The sequence below is a fragment of the Molothrus ater genome, chromosome 7, assembly GCF_012460135.2.
Source record: "Molothrus ater isolate BHLD 08-10-18 breed brown headed cowbird chromosome 7, BPBGC_Mater_1.1, whole genome shotgun sequence".
NCBI classification, from domain to species: Eukaryota; Metazoa; Chordata; class Aves; order Passeriformes; family Icteridae; genus Molothrus; species Molothrus ater.
Genome location: NC_050484.2, coordinates 4898710 through 4914743, shown reverse-complemented (window position 1 = coordinate 4914743; position 16034 = coordinate 4898710). Strand labels below are relative to the sequence as shown.

General features: G+C 40.9%; 1 protein-coding gene across 11 annotated transcripts in view; it reads left to right on the top strand.

Annotated features, from left to right (window-relative positions):
* The window catches only part of UNC80 (unc-80 homolog, NALCN channel complex subunit), a 126324-nt gene that overhangs the window by 31585 nt on the left and 78705 nt on the right, over positions 1-16034 (top strand). For 5 of the 11 annotated variants that reach the window (XM_054515399.1, XM_054515403.1, XM_054515401.1 and 2 more), the window contains exons 17-22: positions 2414-2580; positions 3301-3402; positions 5338-5552; positions 6053-6159; positions 6657-6816; positions 10850-11022. In XM_054515399.1, the coding sequence (XP_054371374.1) occupies positions 2414-2580; positions 3301-3402; positions 5338-5552; positions 6053-6159; positions 6657-6816; positions 10850-11022 (924 nt within the window). The remainder of the gene's footprint in view (positions 1-2413; positions 2581-3300; positions 3403-5337; positions 5553-6052; positions 6160-6656; positions 6817-10849; positions 11023-16034) is intronic. The other 6 variants (XM_054515404.1, XM_036387285.2, XM_036387284.2 and 3 more) reach the window with 3 other exon arrangements.

The following is a 16034-nucleotide window of genomic DNA, read 5'->3' as shown; positions in this document are numbered from 1 at the left end:
TTCTTCCCTAAAAAATGGAAATGGGCTGGGAAAGAGTCTGGAGCACATGTCTTACGAGGAACAGCTGAGGGAAACAGAGTTGCTTAGCCTGGAGAAAAGGAGGCTCAGGGGAGAGCTTCTTGCTCTCTACAGCTTCCTGACAGAGGTTGTATCAAGGTGTGGGTCAGTCTCTTATCACAGGTAAAAGTGACAGGAAAAAAAGGAAATGGTCTCAAGATGTATCAGAGGAGGTTTACATTAGATATTAGGAAAAAACTTCTTCACTGAAATGGGAGGTCAGGTATTGGAACAGGCTGCTCAGGGAAGTGGTGAAATTGATGCCTTGTGAAGGCTGACCTGGAACAGAGGCTGGACAGAGTTAAAGAATAAAGCAGGGATTTATTAAAAGGCCTCAATGGATGCACCTTGAGCAGCACAAGAGCCCAGCCAGGGCTGCACCCAAGATGAACCAAAATGGTCACAAAATGAACAACTGGTCATGGGGTCTGTCACTTTTATAAGTTCTGCTTCATTGCATATTGGAGTTAATTGTCCCCTTATAGGTTTAGGTTAGGAAGTCCCATCCTTCTTGTTTTTCTCTCTTCAGTCCATGTTGTTTATGCTCTTGGGCCTGAGATTTGGATTATTTGTCCTTGGTCCCCAGCTAGATAAGGAGTTGTTTTGTCTCCCTACTGTGTGAAGAGAGCTCACCATCCTCTCATATGAAAAATACAAAAGCTAAAACCAGAGGCATCAAAATCACTATCCCTGCAGGGATTTAAAAGATATGGATGTGTATGTGGAAGCAGGGACATGGTTTTTTGGTGGACCTGACAGTGTTGTGTTAATGGCTGGATTCAAAGATCTTAGTGGTCATTTCCAACCTCAGTTCTATGATTCTAAGACCACAGCTGCAATGAATCACCTTCCAGCAAAGTCAAAGGCAGTTCACTTGGTTAACCACGTGGCCCTCTGGTGCCAGACTATGTGAATTATTGAACAGCATCTTGGTAGATCTTCCCAAGGTTTACACAAACATTCAATTTACTGAACGCGTGGAGGAAAGGAAGGTGTTGCTTTTTGCTATGTATGTGCTGTCTTCCCAGAGCAGTCAGTAGACTGAGTGACATGAGTGCTCTTCTCCCAAATTGGTGTACTGTAGCAGCTAGTCTCAGGCCTGCTTTATTATCAGAAATTAGGATTTTTCATGGAAGCAAACAAGAAACATTCTTGTATTCCATCGTTACAGCAGAACTGTGAGGACACTGAAGTCCAGCTGAAGGGGCAGTAGTGCTCTGTGAGGTGAAGGGAGTAGGAGAAGGAAAGCCACATTAATGCCTTAAACCAGCAGTGTAGTCTTCCTATGTCCAAATCCTCTAGTTCTTAGGAATATTCCTCCTTTGGAATGTTTCTCATAAGAGATTATTTGGTGGCATACAGAAAAAAATGCCCATTATTGGACTTAGATTAGGAGCACCAAGGGTAAATTTTTCTTATAAATCCTGTTTCTTTCTAGAGTCTATTAATGTGAAAGGTGAAACTTATCCCTGAGGGTAACACTGTTAATTGTGCCTGTATGAAGAATATAGCATGTAGAACATGTGTGCAGATTTGTTGTTGCTTTGTCATTGTTTAAAGTCAATCTTGTGGTCAATATCCTGCTTTTAAAAAAAAAACTTAATCAGGATACAGGTGAAATTATAAACTTTCGTTGGGGTTTTTTTGTTTGTTTGGGTTTTTTTTTCCTGTTCCTTGCTGGGAATTTTCAGAATAATGCAAGGTCTTTCAGGAAGCTCACAGATCAAAAATCAAGCCCTGTAAAACTGTTCCCTCCATCTCCTTGCCCTCAGATATAGAGGTGATTTGCACATCACAGATGTGTATGAATGTTCAGAACTAAAAAGGGCCTTGAGTGTAGGAGGGAGGTTGCGGAATGAGTGAGTCATTCCTATTCCTCTCTCTCATGTGATGTGAAGCTCTAAAATAATGAAAAAAAATCCCAAGATACCCACTGGTTCTGAAAAAAACATGCAGTTGTTTGCACTCTACATCCTCTCACATACACCTGAGGTATTTAATGCCTTTTAAGTTTGTGGTCTATATGAATGGTATAAAACAAACTTTAAGTCATCTTTGTAGCTCCCTCATTTCACAGGTCTTTTAGCCTCTGATACCTCTCCATCTGCTGTATCCCATTGCAGATCATGTTCCATAATAATGCTTCTCCTTGTCTGCTTCTTCTGAGTGCACTATGAGTTTCCAGCCAAAACCACAAACCATACACCTGAGGCATAGATCACACAAGAGCCAGGGGAGAAGTAATGGCCTGGTGAAGTACCTCACAAAGTACTGACTCTCACTGCTTCTTTAGAAACTGCAGACTGAATTTGTTTTTGTTTTGTTTTTTTTTTCCCTGTTGTGTCTTGCTGCTCAGGGCTTGTACTGTGATATCCGACAGCTGGTGCAGTTTATCAAGGAGGCCCATGGGAATGTGTTTAGGAGAGTGGCACTCAGTGCCCTCTTGGACAGTGCTGAAAAGTTAATACCAGGAAAAAAGACCGAGGAAACAGAGCAAGAGCCAAAACCTTCTGGGAGCAAAAGGTGGGTGTCAGGAGGGAGAAAGTAAATGATTGACTTGCATATGACTCTATGGCTATCTGTGCCAAACACAACTACAGGAAGTCCCAAGGGATTGTTTTATATTTATAGCATGTCAGTTCTTGATGTACAGACTTTTGCTGTGGCAGCAACCTCCTTTAAAGTTTAATGATCTGATACTGCAACAAATTTGCAGAGAAAATCACTGGCAGTCTCATATAAGAGGCATAAGAGAACAGTACCATGAAAACACTGGGATGAGGACAGGTTAAGAACTAAGAAGCATAGCGTCCCTCCCAAAACACTCAGTGCCTGTTCTTTTTAATATGCATCACATCCTTTGGGATGTGTACCTGTTTTTCTGACAGGCAAACCCTGGTATGCAAAACAAGTCCCAGAAGAAATCTAATACTGACATGCTTATTTATCAAAAAGAAATTTCCTCTGGTGCTTTGAGGAATTTGTCTTATTAAAATGTTGGGAAGAAGGATTAGGAGAGTTGAAAAAGTCCTGAAAACCTTGGTTTTGTTGCTAGGAGCTGATGCCTTTTTTTTGGGAATAACATGTGAGTTGCTAAGGAGAGGGTGCCTCTCTAAAGCTACTTTGCAGGTTTCCATATGCAGTTCTATGTGATGACCATGAGATGGGCCATCCATTTGCTTTGGCTGATGATTTGTCTTGTCTTATCTTGTGTAGATCTTATCTTTATCTTATCTTGTGTAGATCTGAGGCAGGAAGTGTCATCATTGACAAAGGGCAGGCCTCGGCTGCCCCTGATGAGTGCCGGAGTTACGTCTCAAGCCGCCCCATGCAGACTCCAGAGCAGTAAGTAAATCTTGAATTGTTCAATGTGTTCATGCCAGCAGTTCCCTCCTGGGGTTGGTGCAAAGGGGCAGGAGAGCTTACCTGTTTGGATGAAACAACAAACTGTTGAGTGTTTACACAGGAGCTTCTGCAACCATCTGGGTAATGCCTGTTTTCAGTGCTGCCAACTTTGACCCATCCTGGTTTTGACAGGGAAACAGCAGAGGTTTGCAAATGACAGTGCAGGAGATTTGTCAATATTGTGCACCATGCTACCATAGCATGTTAATTCCTCAGAGATTTAACCACAACTGTTCTCCAAGCTTTGTTTGTACTCCCAGGTGATGATTTTATTGATTTTCAGCTTCCGAGTTGTTGCGAAGAGTCATCAATGCTTCAGTGGGAGCCAGCCCATTCCTGACCTGCCTTGGGCTCCAAAGATTGCTGTAGTTCCCTTTTCAGCACAGGGAATCAACCTGCTGTTGGCATTGTGCCAACATCTGAAATCTATGTCCAAAGAATTCTGCCATTTACTATAGAATTAAAATTAGACAATACTCTTAAGAATTTTAGAAAATTATACAAATGGCCACTGGTCCCTAAGTAATTTTTGGGCAAGTCATTTAACTCCTCTGAATACACGTCTGTCTTGTTAAAGAGCTTTGAGATGCACTGTATGAAGACATTACTTGCACAAGGGCCCAGAGCTCTACATCACATCCTGCCTTAATTGAGCCTGCAAAGTCTCACTCTTGCTAAGACAGCAAGGATAACACAAAGCCTTTTACTGCTCTGCAGGATTGTAGCAAGTTGTTCCTCTCTGAGCCCTGCCATAGCTGTGGGACGTCTCAAGAATACAGTAAAAAAATGTTGTCTCAATTCCAGTTCTAAATGAGCATGTTCACAAATGGCTGTCATGATGTCCTAAAGCTTTCTGGTACAAACACTTGTAGAAATTACTTATGTGGTCTTGTAAGTCTAGTTCATTTTGACATAAAGAAGGTGGTTTACTTTCATGTGTAGAAAGTAAAAATTGGAATGACCTGTTCAATGGATGTTATAAAAGGAGATGAGAGCTTAAACAAGTCCTGTCTTTGACTCAGATCTCTGGCAGTAACTAATGGGCAGCCTGCACCCCAGATTACTCTCACTCCTCAGGTTCTTCCTAACAGCCAATTAGGTCTATTACAAAATGTATTTAATGGACACAAATTTAACTGTCATAAGACTTTAACAGATTGCTTACCATACAGGATAAACAAAAAGAAACAACTAGTAGATGAACAATTTGGTGCACTGTAATAATAAGGTGACAGCTAGAGAAGAAATAGTTTAGATTAGGATTCAATGTATCTTATCATGTGTTTCTGGTGAGGCATACATAAAACATCTTTTGCTATAAATTTCTGGAGAAGTAACCATGAAGATGCATCCAAGCTTGGGGAAAGAGCCCTAAAGTTTTCCAGGGAGTGTGTAGGAGACTTCTGCCCCCATGAAAACTTGTGTAGCTTTTATAGTTGTAAAGTATCTCTCAGTTAATGATTGCTCACTTATCTCTTTACGTCTCACTCTCAAGGTGAGGGATGTTCATTGTCAGCTGGGGGTCTGATAATAACCAGAGATAACTCCCTCTAGGGCATCTGTCTGGCCTGGGTTATCTCACCCATGTGCACCATGTGTCTGATGGACAGAGCAGATAAGCTGTCTGTGGTAGAGGGGGGTGATGTTCTGCCTCAGTGCCTAAGGGCAGAAATGATGGTTATTTTGTGTCTTGAACAACGCTGAGTGTGTTGTCAAGCTTATGTCCCACTAAGAGCAGTATATTTGGAATTCAAAATGAAACAACCTCAAGCAATAGAGAGGTTAAGGAGTGTGCTGCAGAAAGGAGATTTTGTTTCCCTGAGCATCCAAACTTCACTGAAATGCAGTTCATGCTTTGCATACCTTCTGTTCCAGTGATGAGCAGATCCAAGGGGCCAATCTGGGACGCAAGGACTTCTGGAGGAAGATGTTTAAGTCACAAAGTGCAGCGAGTGACACCAGCAGTCAATCTGAGCAGGACACATCCGAGTGCACCACGGCTCACTCTGGAACCACCACAGACAGGCGCTCCCGCTCTCGCTCCCGCCGAATCTCCCTCCGAAAGAAACTCAAACTTCCCATAGGTAAATGTATGTCTCTTTCTATTCTATATACATATTGCATGTGCAGAGAAACACAGCTAGACATAGCTGTCTTAAGAAATGCTGCAGCACAGTTCCTTATTGTCTGTATGTTCTCCAAAAGGAAGCTGTGATTTGCTGCTCCATTTTGCAGATGTGGAAGTGAGGCAAAGGGAAATATAAGCAGTTTGCCAAAGATATCAGGGGATATTTTTGTCAAAATAGATTAGTGAAACTTTTCCTCCAATATAGTAGGCTAGTACTGTAATCCCACAGGCAGTGTTCCTATCTGTGGGAGAGAAATATTCCAAATTAACATTTGTTTGACAGAGAATATATCCGTTAAAATTCCCAAACCTGGCCTGTCATGGTAGCTAATACATGTTACATGAAAATGTTACCTTTTGCTTGTCTCTCCTTTTCCCACACCTTAGTGTGGCCACTGTGGAGAAATAAATTATTCTAGGAAGACAGCTTAGATTTGTACTGAGTGGCTCATTCTGTGACAGGGAACTGGCTGAAGCGCTCCTCCCTCTCTGGCCTGGCTGATGGGGTGGAAGATCTCCTGGATATCAGCTCTGTCGACCGTCTCTCCTTCATCAGGCAGAGCTCCAAGGTAAATGTGTCAGGCTGGATTACAGAGAGCTTCTTAAAAAGGCAGGATCTGGCTGGTTTTAGCTGCACAGGGGAAGATTTTTATTCAATATGGACTTTGCAGCTAACAAGACTGTCAGAGAAGTCTCCAGAGTATAGCCATGGGAATTTGACACTGGACTTCTGCACCTCAAGGTGAAGACTAGGTTAAACTTACACCATACTGGTCAGTCTGCTCTGCTGCACTGAGAGGGAAGTGCAGGCTCTGTCAACACACTGAAGCTTTAATTTTTGGTCACACTTCTCCTTCCTCCTTTGTCCTTCCACAGCCTCTCAAGAAAGACCAATCCTTTAAGCAGAAAGCTTAAAAGATGAAGTGCTTCCGCGTATGTAAATCCGTGCCCAGACCCAGCTGTGTTACTCTGGTGACCCTCACAGCCCTTCTGTAGATGTTTGTGTCCAACCAATGAGTGTCTAACCAAGCTCCCCAGGCTGACCAGCCCCTCTGTCCCTGCACAGGTGAAGTTTACCAGCGCAGTGAAGCTGTCAGAAGGAGGGGGGCCAGGAGGAGGCCTGGACAACGGGCGAGACGAAGAGGAGAATTTCTTCAAGCGTCTTGGTAAATGGCGCACCTGCCGAAGACACCCATCCAAGCTCCATCACACAGAAGAAAAAGATGGTTAGAAATCAGGGTTCTCGTCTCCTTTTTGCTTTCTTTTTATCATTTTTTAAAAATATATTTCTTTCTGTATTTTACCCCTTTCCCTTTTTTCCTGCTTTCTCCATGGTTTTTGTCTCCATCGTAGCCTTCTACAATTTTTTAGTCTTTGTAAATGTTTTCTTTCCCTTCCTTCTTGCTTTTGTTTTGATTTAGAAAAAAGCTGTGGTAAATTTTTTTCCTAGAAAAAAATCAGACTATCCAAATAAAAATTATAAAATACAACATTTGGGCTTTTAAAATCAAATCAAATTTGAAAAATTAATACTTGCTTCAAAGCACTTATTCAGTTCAAAATTAGGTGTGTAAATCTTCTGTTGTCCAATACAACAATTCCATCCGTTTTTTTGTTTAGTTTTGTTTTTTCGATTTGTAACTGTTTAACAGTTTTAGCAAATATCAGCACAGAAATGGAAAACCCTACACAAACCTTGTTGTAATTATCTCTTTTCTTCTGTGTTTGCATGTCTAGTCTCTGCATACCATTCGTTAGGGATGCTGTCCCTTTTTCTTAGCACACAACATAAGAATAAAAACACTCCTTTTCTGTTCCACAGAAGTGTATTTAATTGTTACGTATTTTCAAAGTCAGCAATGTCTGAAAAGTGCTTTTATGAATAATACAAGGTGATGGTATAATCTGTTGTAAGGTATCTTGCAGTCATTGATATACTCATGTTGTCAGCTCAAAGCACATCCTTCTTGTCAGGGGGATAACCTTGTCTCTTGAAGTTCTGTTACTTTTTTTTAAGGCAGCACAACTGGATTCCCAAAAACACACAAAAAGGAGTCAATTTTATTTTTTAACATGATTTCTGTAGTTTTATAATCTGCTACATTTTCTGGCATTTTGTTTGGTTTTCTTCTGACATTAGACTTTGACATTGCATTGTGTGTATTTTGCCATCACCTGTCCCAGGCCTGCAGTGTAATGCATTTAAGGCATTTTTAAGGCAAGTGATAATTACAAAATATTAGCAGACCTTATCACTGTAAACTGGTCATTATCTGCCGCTGGTGAATGGTGGTACCTTTCTGTTAGCTCCTAGATGAAAAGTATTGTTCCTTTGTGAGAATGCATCAGTTCAGCACCTTGCTGTGGTCTGGTAGCATTCCCCAGCAATGGAAGAAATTAGTTTCTTCATCCACTGTTTTGTGCTGAGGTGGGTGTGAAGTACTTCCACCATATTTTAAAAATGGTTACAAATGGCTGAGGGGCAGTGAGAACTTTACAGACTGACACAGCTATTTCTGCAGTGTGCCCTGAGATGACCTTCATATTTTGCTGTAGAAAATTACTTTTTTTAAATCTTGCTAATACAAGAGTAATAAAAGTTTATGAGGCAAAGTGTGACAGTTAAGGAAGCTGTATCACTGTATCTACAAGGGTCTCTGATATTTAATGAAAGCCATGTATCTTTAGCAAAGTTAATTATATCTGCCCTGTGTATGGCTGTGCTTGCATGTGCACAGTGATATCAGCGTGAGGCCCGTTCATGGTGGAACAGTTTTTAACCCAGTAGAATTCTACAGAAGCAGTGCTTCCTTGTCTTCCATATAGATCAATTTTTCTGTTCTTAATGAGGAGAGAATAAAAGCATTTTTAATGGCAGATGGTGGGTGTACTGTTAAATCCCTCAAGATCTGACCATAAGCATTATACTGGAACCTCTCTCTGTCTTCTCATTTCTGTCGTTCATGGTGTTATGCTATTACTTTGCTCTTGTTTTTTCCATGTGGTGTTTCCTCCTGTGTTTTTGGGTTTTTTAACAGTAGGCCAAATTTAAGAGGTAATGGATAAAGGAGAAGTAAATTGCATTAGAAATTATAAAAGGTAGAACAATTTATGGCATCATTTATGAACAGTAATCTTCATTGTGATTTATCATGTAGACCACTGGAAATTCTGTGTTATAGATGTATGTAAGCATACATGTGTGTGTATCTGTATGCGTGCATATGTATACATATATCTACACATATATATTTACACATTCATGTGTAAAAATATTTATTTTAAAGTAAATAAATATTTACTTATACCTCTTTTTACCTATACTGAGAGCACATAGCCATGTATAGAGTTACAGTGCTTTTATGTGAGACCCATAATGTTCCTTTGGGCAATGCTGTGAGTGACCACAGAAGTTGTCCGAGTGTTCAAGGCACAGCAGCTCGAGCTTGCTCTGGAGGATGAGCTCATGGTCACAGAAGGAGCAACTGTGGGGCAGGAGCTTGTGTGTACCGGGAAATGGTCTCTGCTCTTTGGGTGAGCTCTTCTGCAGGCCTGAGTCACATGAATTAGGTCAGGGCTGATCACAGCAAGGCTACTCCAGGATGAGCATGACAAGGGACAGCCACCAGCTGCCCCTGGAGAATTGTCTTGTAAAGCTTCAACAAAATGCAGGAGGTGCCACTGAGCTCAGAGGGACAAAAGCTCTGCTGGCTCTTTATAGTGTGGGTTGGGGACATGCCTTAGGCAAATTTCTCTTCTTTAACTCATACAGGCACAGCCTTAACAGGGCCCTGAATATGGAACATTTGTTTGTACCTCAAATGAATTAGTGTTATGGCAGTTATAGCAGGGAGGCTCAGATAAGATATAAAAGCTACAAGGAAGCAGGAGGACTTGGAAGGATGTTTGTAACTGCTCACATGTGTAAGTGTTCTACTTGTTCTTTCCACTTGGTTTGATCCATTTCAACGGAGTATTTTCCCAACATAGGAACATCTTGTTTGCTGGTAACTAGGTACAGCTCCACTGGAGAAAAAAAAAGACAAGGAATTTGTAAAGAGGTCTCTTGAAATTTGATATACTTCTGTCTTCAAGGGAAAAGTGAGGATCTACGTTGTTATTTTCTGTTGTGGCTTTTTTTGTGGTGCATAAATGCTTTCCAAGTAATTCTAGGAAGTGCATGCCCCAAAGAACTTCAAGTTTCAGTCATTCTTCTTTCCTGAAGTAGACAAAAAGTTATGTGGAGCTGATGTTTTTACTCTTGTCTTTCAAATAATCTATATTTAAAACTGATTTTGAATTCTCTACTCTGTGTTCTCTTCTTTAGTGCTTTATCCTTCAGTGTTCTGTAAACTTTTGTACTTTCAGATGTAAACAGGGAGAGTATTATGGGCAAGGACAAAAACCCTGGAAACTGACTATCCTTTTTTTGACCAAACACTTTGGCCTTCAAACAGCTTTCCTCATTTCTAATCTCCGTCTTTCTACCATTCTCTCAACTCTGTCATTACCAACTGCATAATGATCTTCTGCACTAGAAGTGCTAATTTGGATTAGTTGATTTAGGATGTGAACTCTATACATAGAATTTAAAATTGTCCCCAGGGCGGGATGCCATCTTCATTTTTGAACTGAACTCTCTTCCTTCTCAAAGCATACAAGACCCTTCAAAGGAGAGAGGCTGGAATGATGATATCTAGGAGTTGAGGCCAGTCTCACTTTCCTCTTCACTCTTGTGAAGATTGCAGATGTTTGCCTGAAAAAAGTGCTTGATTTCCACATAGACTATGCATTCACTACTGATTTTTCTGTCCTAGTAGATGATATATTACTAAATTGATCCATGGGGAATAAGGGTTATGCATGCTGCACTTTAAACTTAAAGGTAATAGAGAAGTAAGGAAAAAAAGACTGTGAGAGAGATGATCTGTGTTAAAGAGGTGTGGAGGAAAGACAACATCCTAGTTCACCTGTGTTGGAGTAGGTCCTGGGCTTCCACACTGAGTATGGTGGAACTGTCCTGGGCAGATATCACTATGACTTATGCCAGAGTCTGACTAGCTGTATGTCTGTTTCATGGAAGTCAGGAATGTTGTAAAAATGAACCTGTTATCTTCGAGATAACACAAGGAGAGAAAGGGATTTATACTGAGGCTGTACTCATCGAGATTTTTTGTTCCCCATTTTTAACTGGTGAGAGACTGTGTTCCCTTCTCTCTACCCCTCCCTGCATCCCTTCTGTACTCTCTACCTCTTTAGGTTGCCATAGCTTTGACGATCACTTGACCTCCAAACAAGAAGGAGGAAAATCCAAGAACGTTGTGAACCTGGGAGCGATCCGCCAAGGCATGAAGCGCTTTCAGTTTCTGCTGAACTGCTGTGAACCAGGCACCATCCCTGATGCCTCCATCCTGGCAGCAGCCCTGGACCTTGTAAGTGATGATTGCTCTGTTGTTTCCTGCTGAGAGCATGTGCATATGTGGTGGTCCACTGTCATTCACTAATGCTCTTCGTGCCCCACAGACAGAGTGTAAAGCATCACAGCAATGCCAGCTGCTGCTGCTGGTGTTAGCTGGAGCTTTAGCATCTGTGAGTGGACAAGTTTGCAGACAAAATGGATCTTTTTTTTTCTTACATGGCTCCCCATAACTACATTATTGCCAGTGAAAAGCTTGTATTGTTGTCTCAGTACTTCTCTCACAGACACTCTGTTTCTGCTCCTAGTGTCAATCTACAGAATAAGGATTGAAGATTGGATAACTACTTGGGGAGGTGCAGGAATTCCACTCTTGAGTTCTGATAGAGTTATAAGTACATTAGGCAACTCTGAGCTATTAGTCACCAGAGCCAGTCAGTGGAAAAAAAATTATATCAGGGTGTAAATGCTTTTAAATGTGGATATTGCTGATTTGCCAGTGCAAATCAAAGAAGTGACACAATTCAGTCCCTTCTTCCTGATATTCTGTATCTCCTTCCTTCTTATCCTTGCAGTTGTGTTTTTTAACAATCCCTCCCATTTCTAAAGCTGTGGCCTTCACCCTGTGATTCACAAGCCAGTGGGGCTCTGTGAGGTGTTTAAGTGACAAGCAAGGAGTGTGACAAATAGAGCTGTGAAAAAACAGCCAAATATTAGCAATTTCTCTGCATGCTGCTTTTTACTTCCTTCTGTGAGTGTTTGGCTGTGTGCAAGCTGAAAAAAGATTGACATCCACATGCTCTCTATCCCTTTTCTTCCCACACCCCACCTCTCACCTGTGTGACTGCTGTGCCATTTGTGCTCAAATTCAGTTTTTTTGCTCACTGCTGGGGGACTCTGCCTTCCTGCTAGTGCTGTGCCCTGACCTTTGCTGCATTGCCTGCTCCATGGCTGGAGGGATGTTATGCTCTATGCACCTCTCCTCTGGACCTTCACCTTGATCTTGCATCCTTGGTCTGCAGATCCAAGCACGTCTGCATTAGAGTTGGTCTGCAGTTGCTGTTGCTGTCGGTTCCCATCCAGCTCTGCTGTTTGGAGTGCTCCTCACCCATCTTCCAACAGACACAGGCTCCATTCACTGTTCCCCACGCCTCCTGCCAGGGATTGTTGTTCCTCTGGATGGAAGCTGTGGATGCAGTGGCTGACAGAGTGCCCTTCCTGGTGGCTCTTACCTGTCAGGGTTGCAGTGAGCTCACAAGGTGGCTTTCAGCCTGCTGTGTGCGTGACACCCAACTTCAGTCTTCAAGGCTTCCAGGCTGCCACCCTGTTCCAAATTCTAAACCAACACAGGAAGGTATGAGGTGCATGGGCAGGAAAGAGCTCATTCCCAGCAAGTTTGCCACCAGCAGCCTTCTGAAGATGTACTACTTCTCTGTTCTGATAAATCAGATGGTAAAATGGGGCTTGGCAATTATGTCCCTTTTTCCTGTTAATATCTTAGTTAATTTTTAAATTTCCCAAGTGCCTAAGCACAGACCAGCTTACTCTGCCCATGCATGAAGTCAGCTGGAAACTGCCAGGCAGTGAACTGTTTGAAGATGTCTGACCTCCAGAGCTGACTTCTACAAACTAAAATGTAACTGTCTCTCCATTCCACTGAGTGATGCAGAAAATTAGAATTTCTAAAAGGTCTTCAGCTAAAGATGAAGGAAGCCTTGCTCTAATTATAGCCTTGGGAGACTCCAAGTACCTGTTCAGTTGGCATTTTGTCTACAAAGTATGGGAGATATATAGAACTTAGGCAGTCACATGCAGTGTATATCCTAAAAGGTGAAAGCCTGTCATCTCACTGTATTTCTTAATGGCAATGGAAAATTCCCACACTGTATGTCAGCAGAGTATACCAAAAATGAAGTATTCTGGGTGTTTTAACTTCTGTTTTCAGGCTTTTGAAGTAATAGTTTGAATCAGGTCTGATGCAAATGAAAAGCTTCTTAAGACATTTTATCCAGCCTGGTTGCTAAAGCAACCTTTAAAAATTGAAAGGCAAACAGTTCCAGTTTCAGTTCTCCCATAGTTTTTCTGAGCATGCTTTATCATTCAGGTTTGCAAAATTCTATCCTTACAGCAACTTTGAAATCTTTGATCAGCCTGGATGTTTGTTTAAAGAAATTAGAGCAGTAAAACAAATGATGCTTCCTTATGGAGCTAATAATTTGTTTGTGTATTGAAATGAGTGTTGCCTTAGGTTTAGTGGCTGTGCAGTTAACATATTTTCCTAGAAGCAGCATCCATTCTTGACTAAATATTTTAAAACCACAGTCAATATATGGATGTGCAAACATTCAGTGATAATTGATACATTGCAGACAGCTTCATCTTTATGGCCCCGGCTTAATCCAGACTTTGCAATAGTAAAATTGATTTACTTTGGGATACTTTAGTCTATGCTTAAGTTCATGTTGAGGGTTCCAATAAACTGCTGTCCAGGATTGTGTTACTATGTTGCCTGAAGTATCCTAATTAGTGTGCTGTAAATTACCAGCTTTTCTTTGACCAATATAACTGTGTGTGACACCTGCCAGCATTACATTTCTCCAATAAGATGTGTGAGCTCATTTGTTGTGACATGTAAATCTTTTATCCTTGTTGAAATGCAATAGTTGTACTGTTTTCTGGTAGGATTGTGTTTGAGATGACCTCTGAAGTACTGGGACAGTAGAAGCAAAGTCTGAACTGCAAGAATACTTTTAAATATCCTGGCTCCATGTCACCCTGGGTCTTAGGCAGACTGGATTGTTCCCATGTCCCTGCTTCCATGGCAGAAATATTTCTCTGTGGAAGTGCTCGTGCTTGGGAAGGAAGGAAGAGATTACTACAAACAGGTCCCAGAGTAAAAGACTGGGACCAAAACCAAAGAACTGTGTCATGGATTGTACTTGACCATTTTGTAGCTATAACCAGAGGGGTCTGAACTAATTGAAACAGGCAATTCTCCAAGACACTGATTAATAATTTACTTGCAACCTGTCTTCATGTCCCTGCTAAGACAACTTTCATGTCAGACTCACTTTTGCTTAGACAAAGCAGAGCTACCCAGTCAGCGCCTTTTGAGAGTACTCAAATTTACCTTGGCATCTGTGAAAAGTAGGTTATTGGTATTACATGCCTTTTTTTTTTTCTGTCTTGAAAAGAACAGAGCCAAAAATGAATTTTTGCTCAAAGTACCATGTGAACTTTAAGAAGGGACTGAAGAAAAGTTACCCTTGATTGATTAGTGCCATAAAAGTCACTGTTCTTGAAAACAAAACTGGACATAAGTACTCTGTAGTGATAAAGCTGCAGAATCAGGTTTACATGACCAATAATGTGATGCTCTGAAATTCCAAATCCACTCTATATTTGGTTCCTTCCACCCAGGTAATTTTTAAAACAAATCAGGTTATCTGTTGAAAAAATTCACTGGGATGACTTGAATTGTTAACAAAGTGGTGAATTAATGTAAATTTATACAGTACAAGAACAGTTTTCAAGGTGCAAAACAATAGAGTAGGTCTAATGTTAAAACAGGACTTGTGAACAGTTGCATAGGCATGGACAGACTTGTGAGAGTATTGCTGCTGTGTCAGGTTTTGACAGTGACCACGGTAACTTGTGTTCTTTTCAGCTGCTCATCACCTGCCTGATTAATTTCTCTCCATTTGTGATGTGTTTCTCTGTTGTGTGAATCAATCTCTGTTCATTCTGTCACATCTTCATCTTTCTCTTGCTGCTGCTGCTTCAGGTTTCTCAGAGCCTCAGGTAAGCAATCACAGGGAGCTTGTGCCCTATCATGTTCCTTCATACAGGAGGTCTTTGCAGTGATTTTAAAATGATATAGTGATTTTTAATTAATCCTGCTCCTCCCTTTGCTCCCCATCCTACATATCCTCCTTTAATTGTGGTAGCTGTGTGCTTTCATCATGTTTACAATACTTTTCTTTTCAGGATTCCGGTATGCTAAGAAATTTTGACTTCATTGCTAATGAACTAAACCAATAGTAGGCTAAGGCTGGGACTTTATCTCTTCAAGTATGTCTCCATGGTTAAGGTTTTACTTTGTGAGAATAAAAGAATAAAATCCTCAGCTATTGTGTTCCATATTGCATGTGATCAGCAAGTATTTAGTAATGTTTTTCCAGTGCTAAATACTAGTTTTGTTTCTGGTTAGTGAGTGTCTGCATTCAGATTTCTGCCTTCTTCATCAGAACATCATGGCTGCTTAAATTTTCCTGTTCAAGAGAATTACTTTTTTCCCCCCAATGTTTGTAAGAATGTGAGCAAAAGCTGCAAATGGATGTTGTGTCAGTAATTTTTTAAATCAAACTTTAGGGGCATTGGTCCAAAATTTCTTGGTTTGAATTTTTGATTAAAACACTCTTGGAGGCTCTATTTAATCAAGTTCAACAGATCATCTTACAGGGTCTCAGGGTGTGTCTAGTATTTATAGACCACATTTGACAAGCCCTTCTTTATAATTAAATGCTGATCTGCTTAAATTATTTCATTAAAGCTGTCAGCAACTACAAGTGTGTAACACATGTTTGTGCTCTGTGAAATCCCTGTTAGTGAACCTTTTAAAGCCAGCTGGTGAACTGTAGGCATTGTTGTATTAGTTTTACAAGCTGCTGATTGCAGGAGTTTTGGTTGTACAAATTGCAGGAAGAAAGCGGAAAATTAAATGGAAATTAGGAAATCCATTTGCTTTTTAGTCCCCTTTCCATGTCTGTAAGGATGTTTTTTTGGCTGTTTAGACTGCTGGGGAAAAAAGCTACTCCTGAGTCTAAGCTACCCTTTAGGAAACAAAATTACTGTGTCCATCTTCTGAACATTTCAGGAAGTTTCAGAAGCATTCTTTATTGGTCTAACATTTTTCCTGCTGGGTGATTTAATACAAACTAAGATACACCCAATATAATTTCTCCCATTAAAGTGATTCTTCCAAGGCAGGGACAGCAGCATTTTCCTCTGAAAACTAATCAGTCCTTT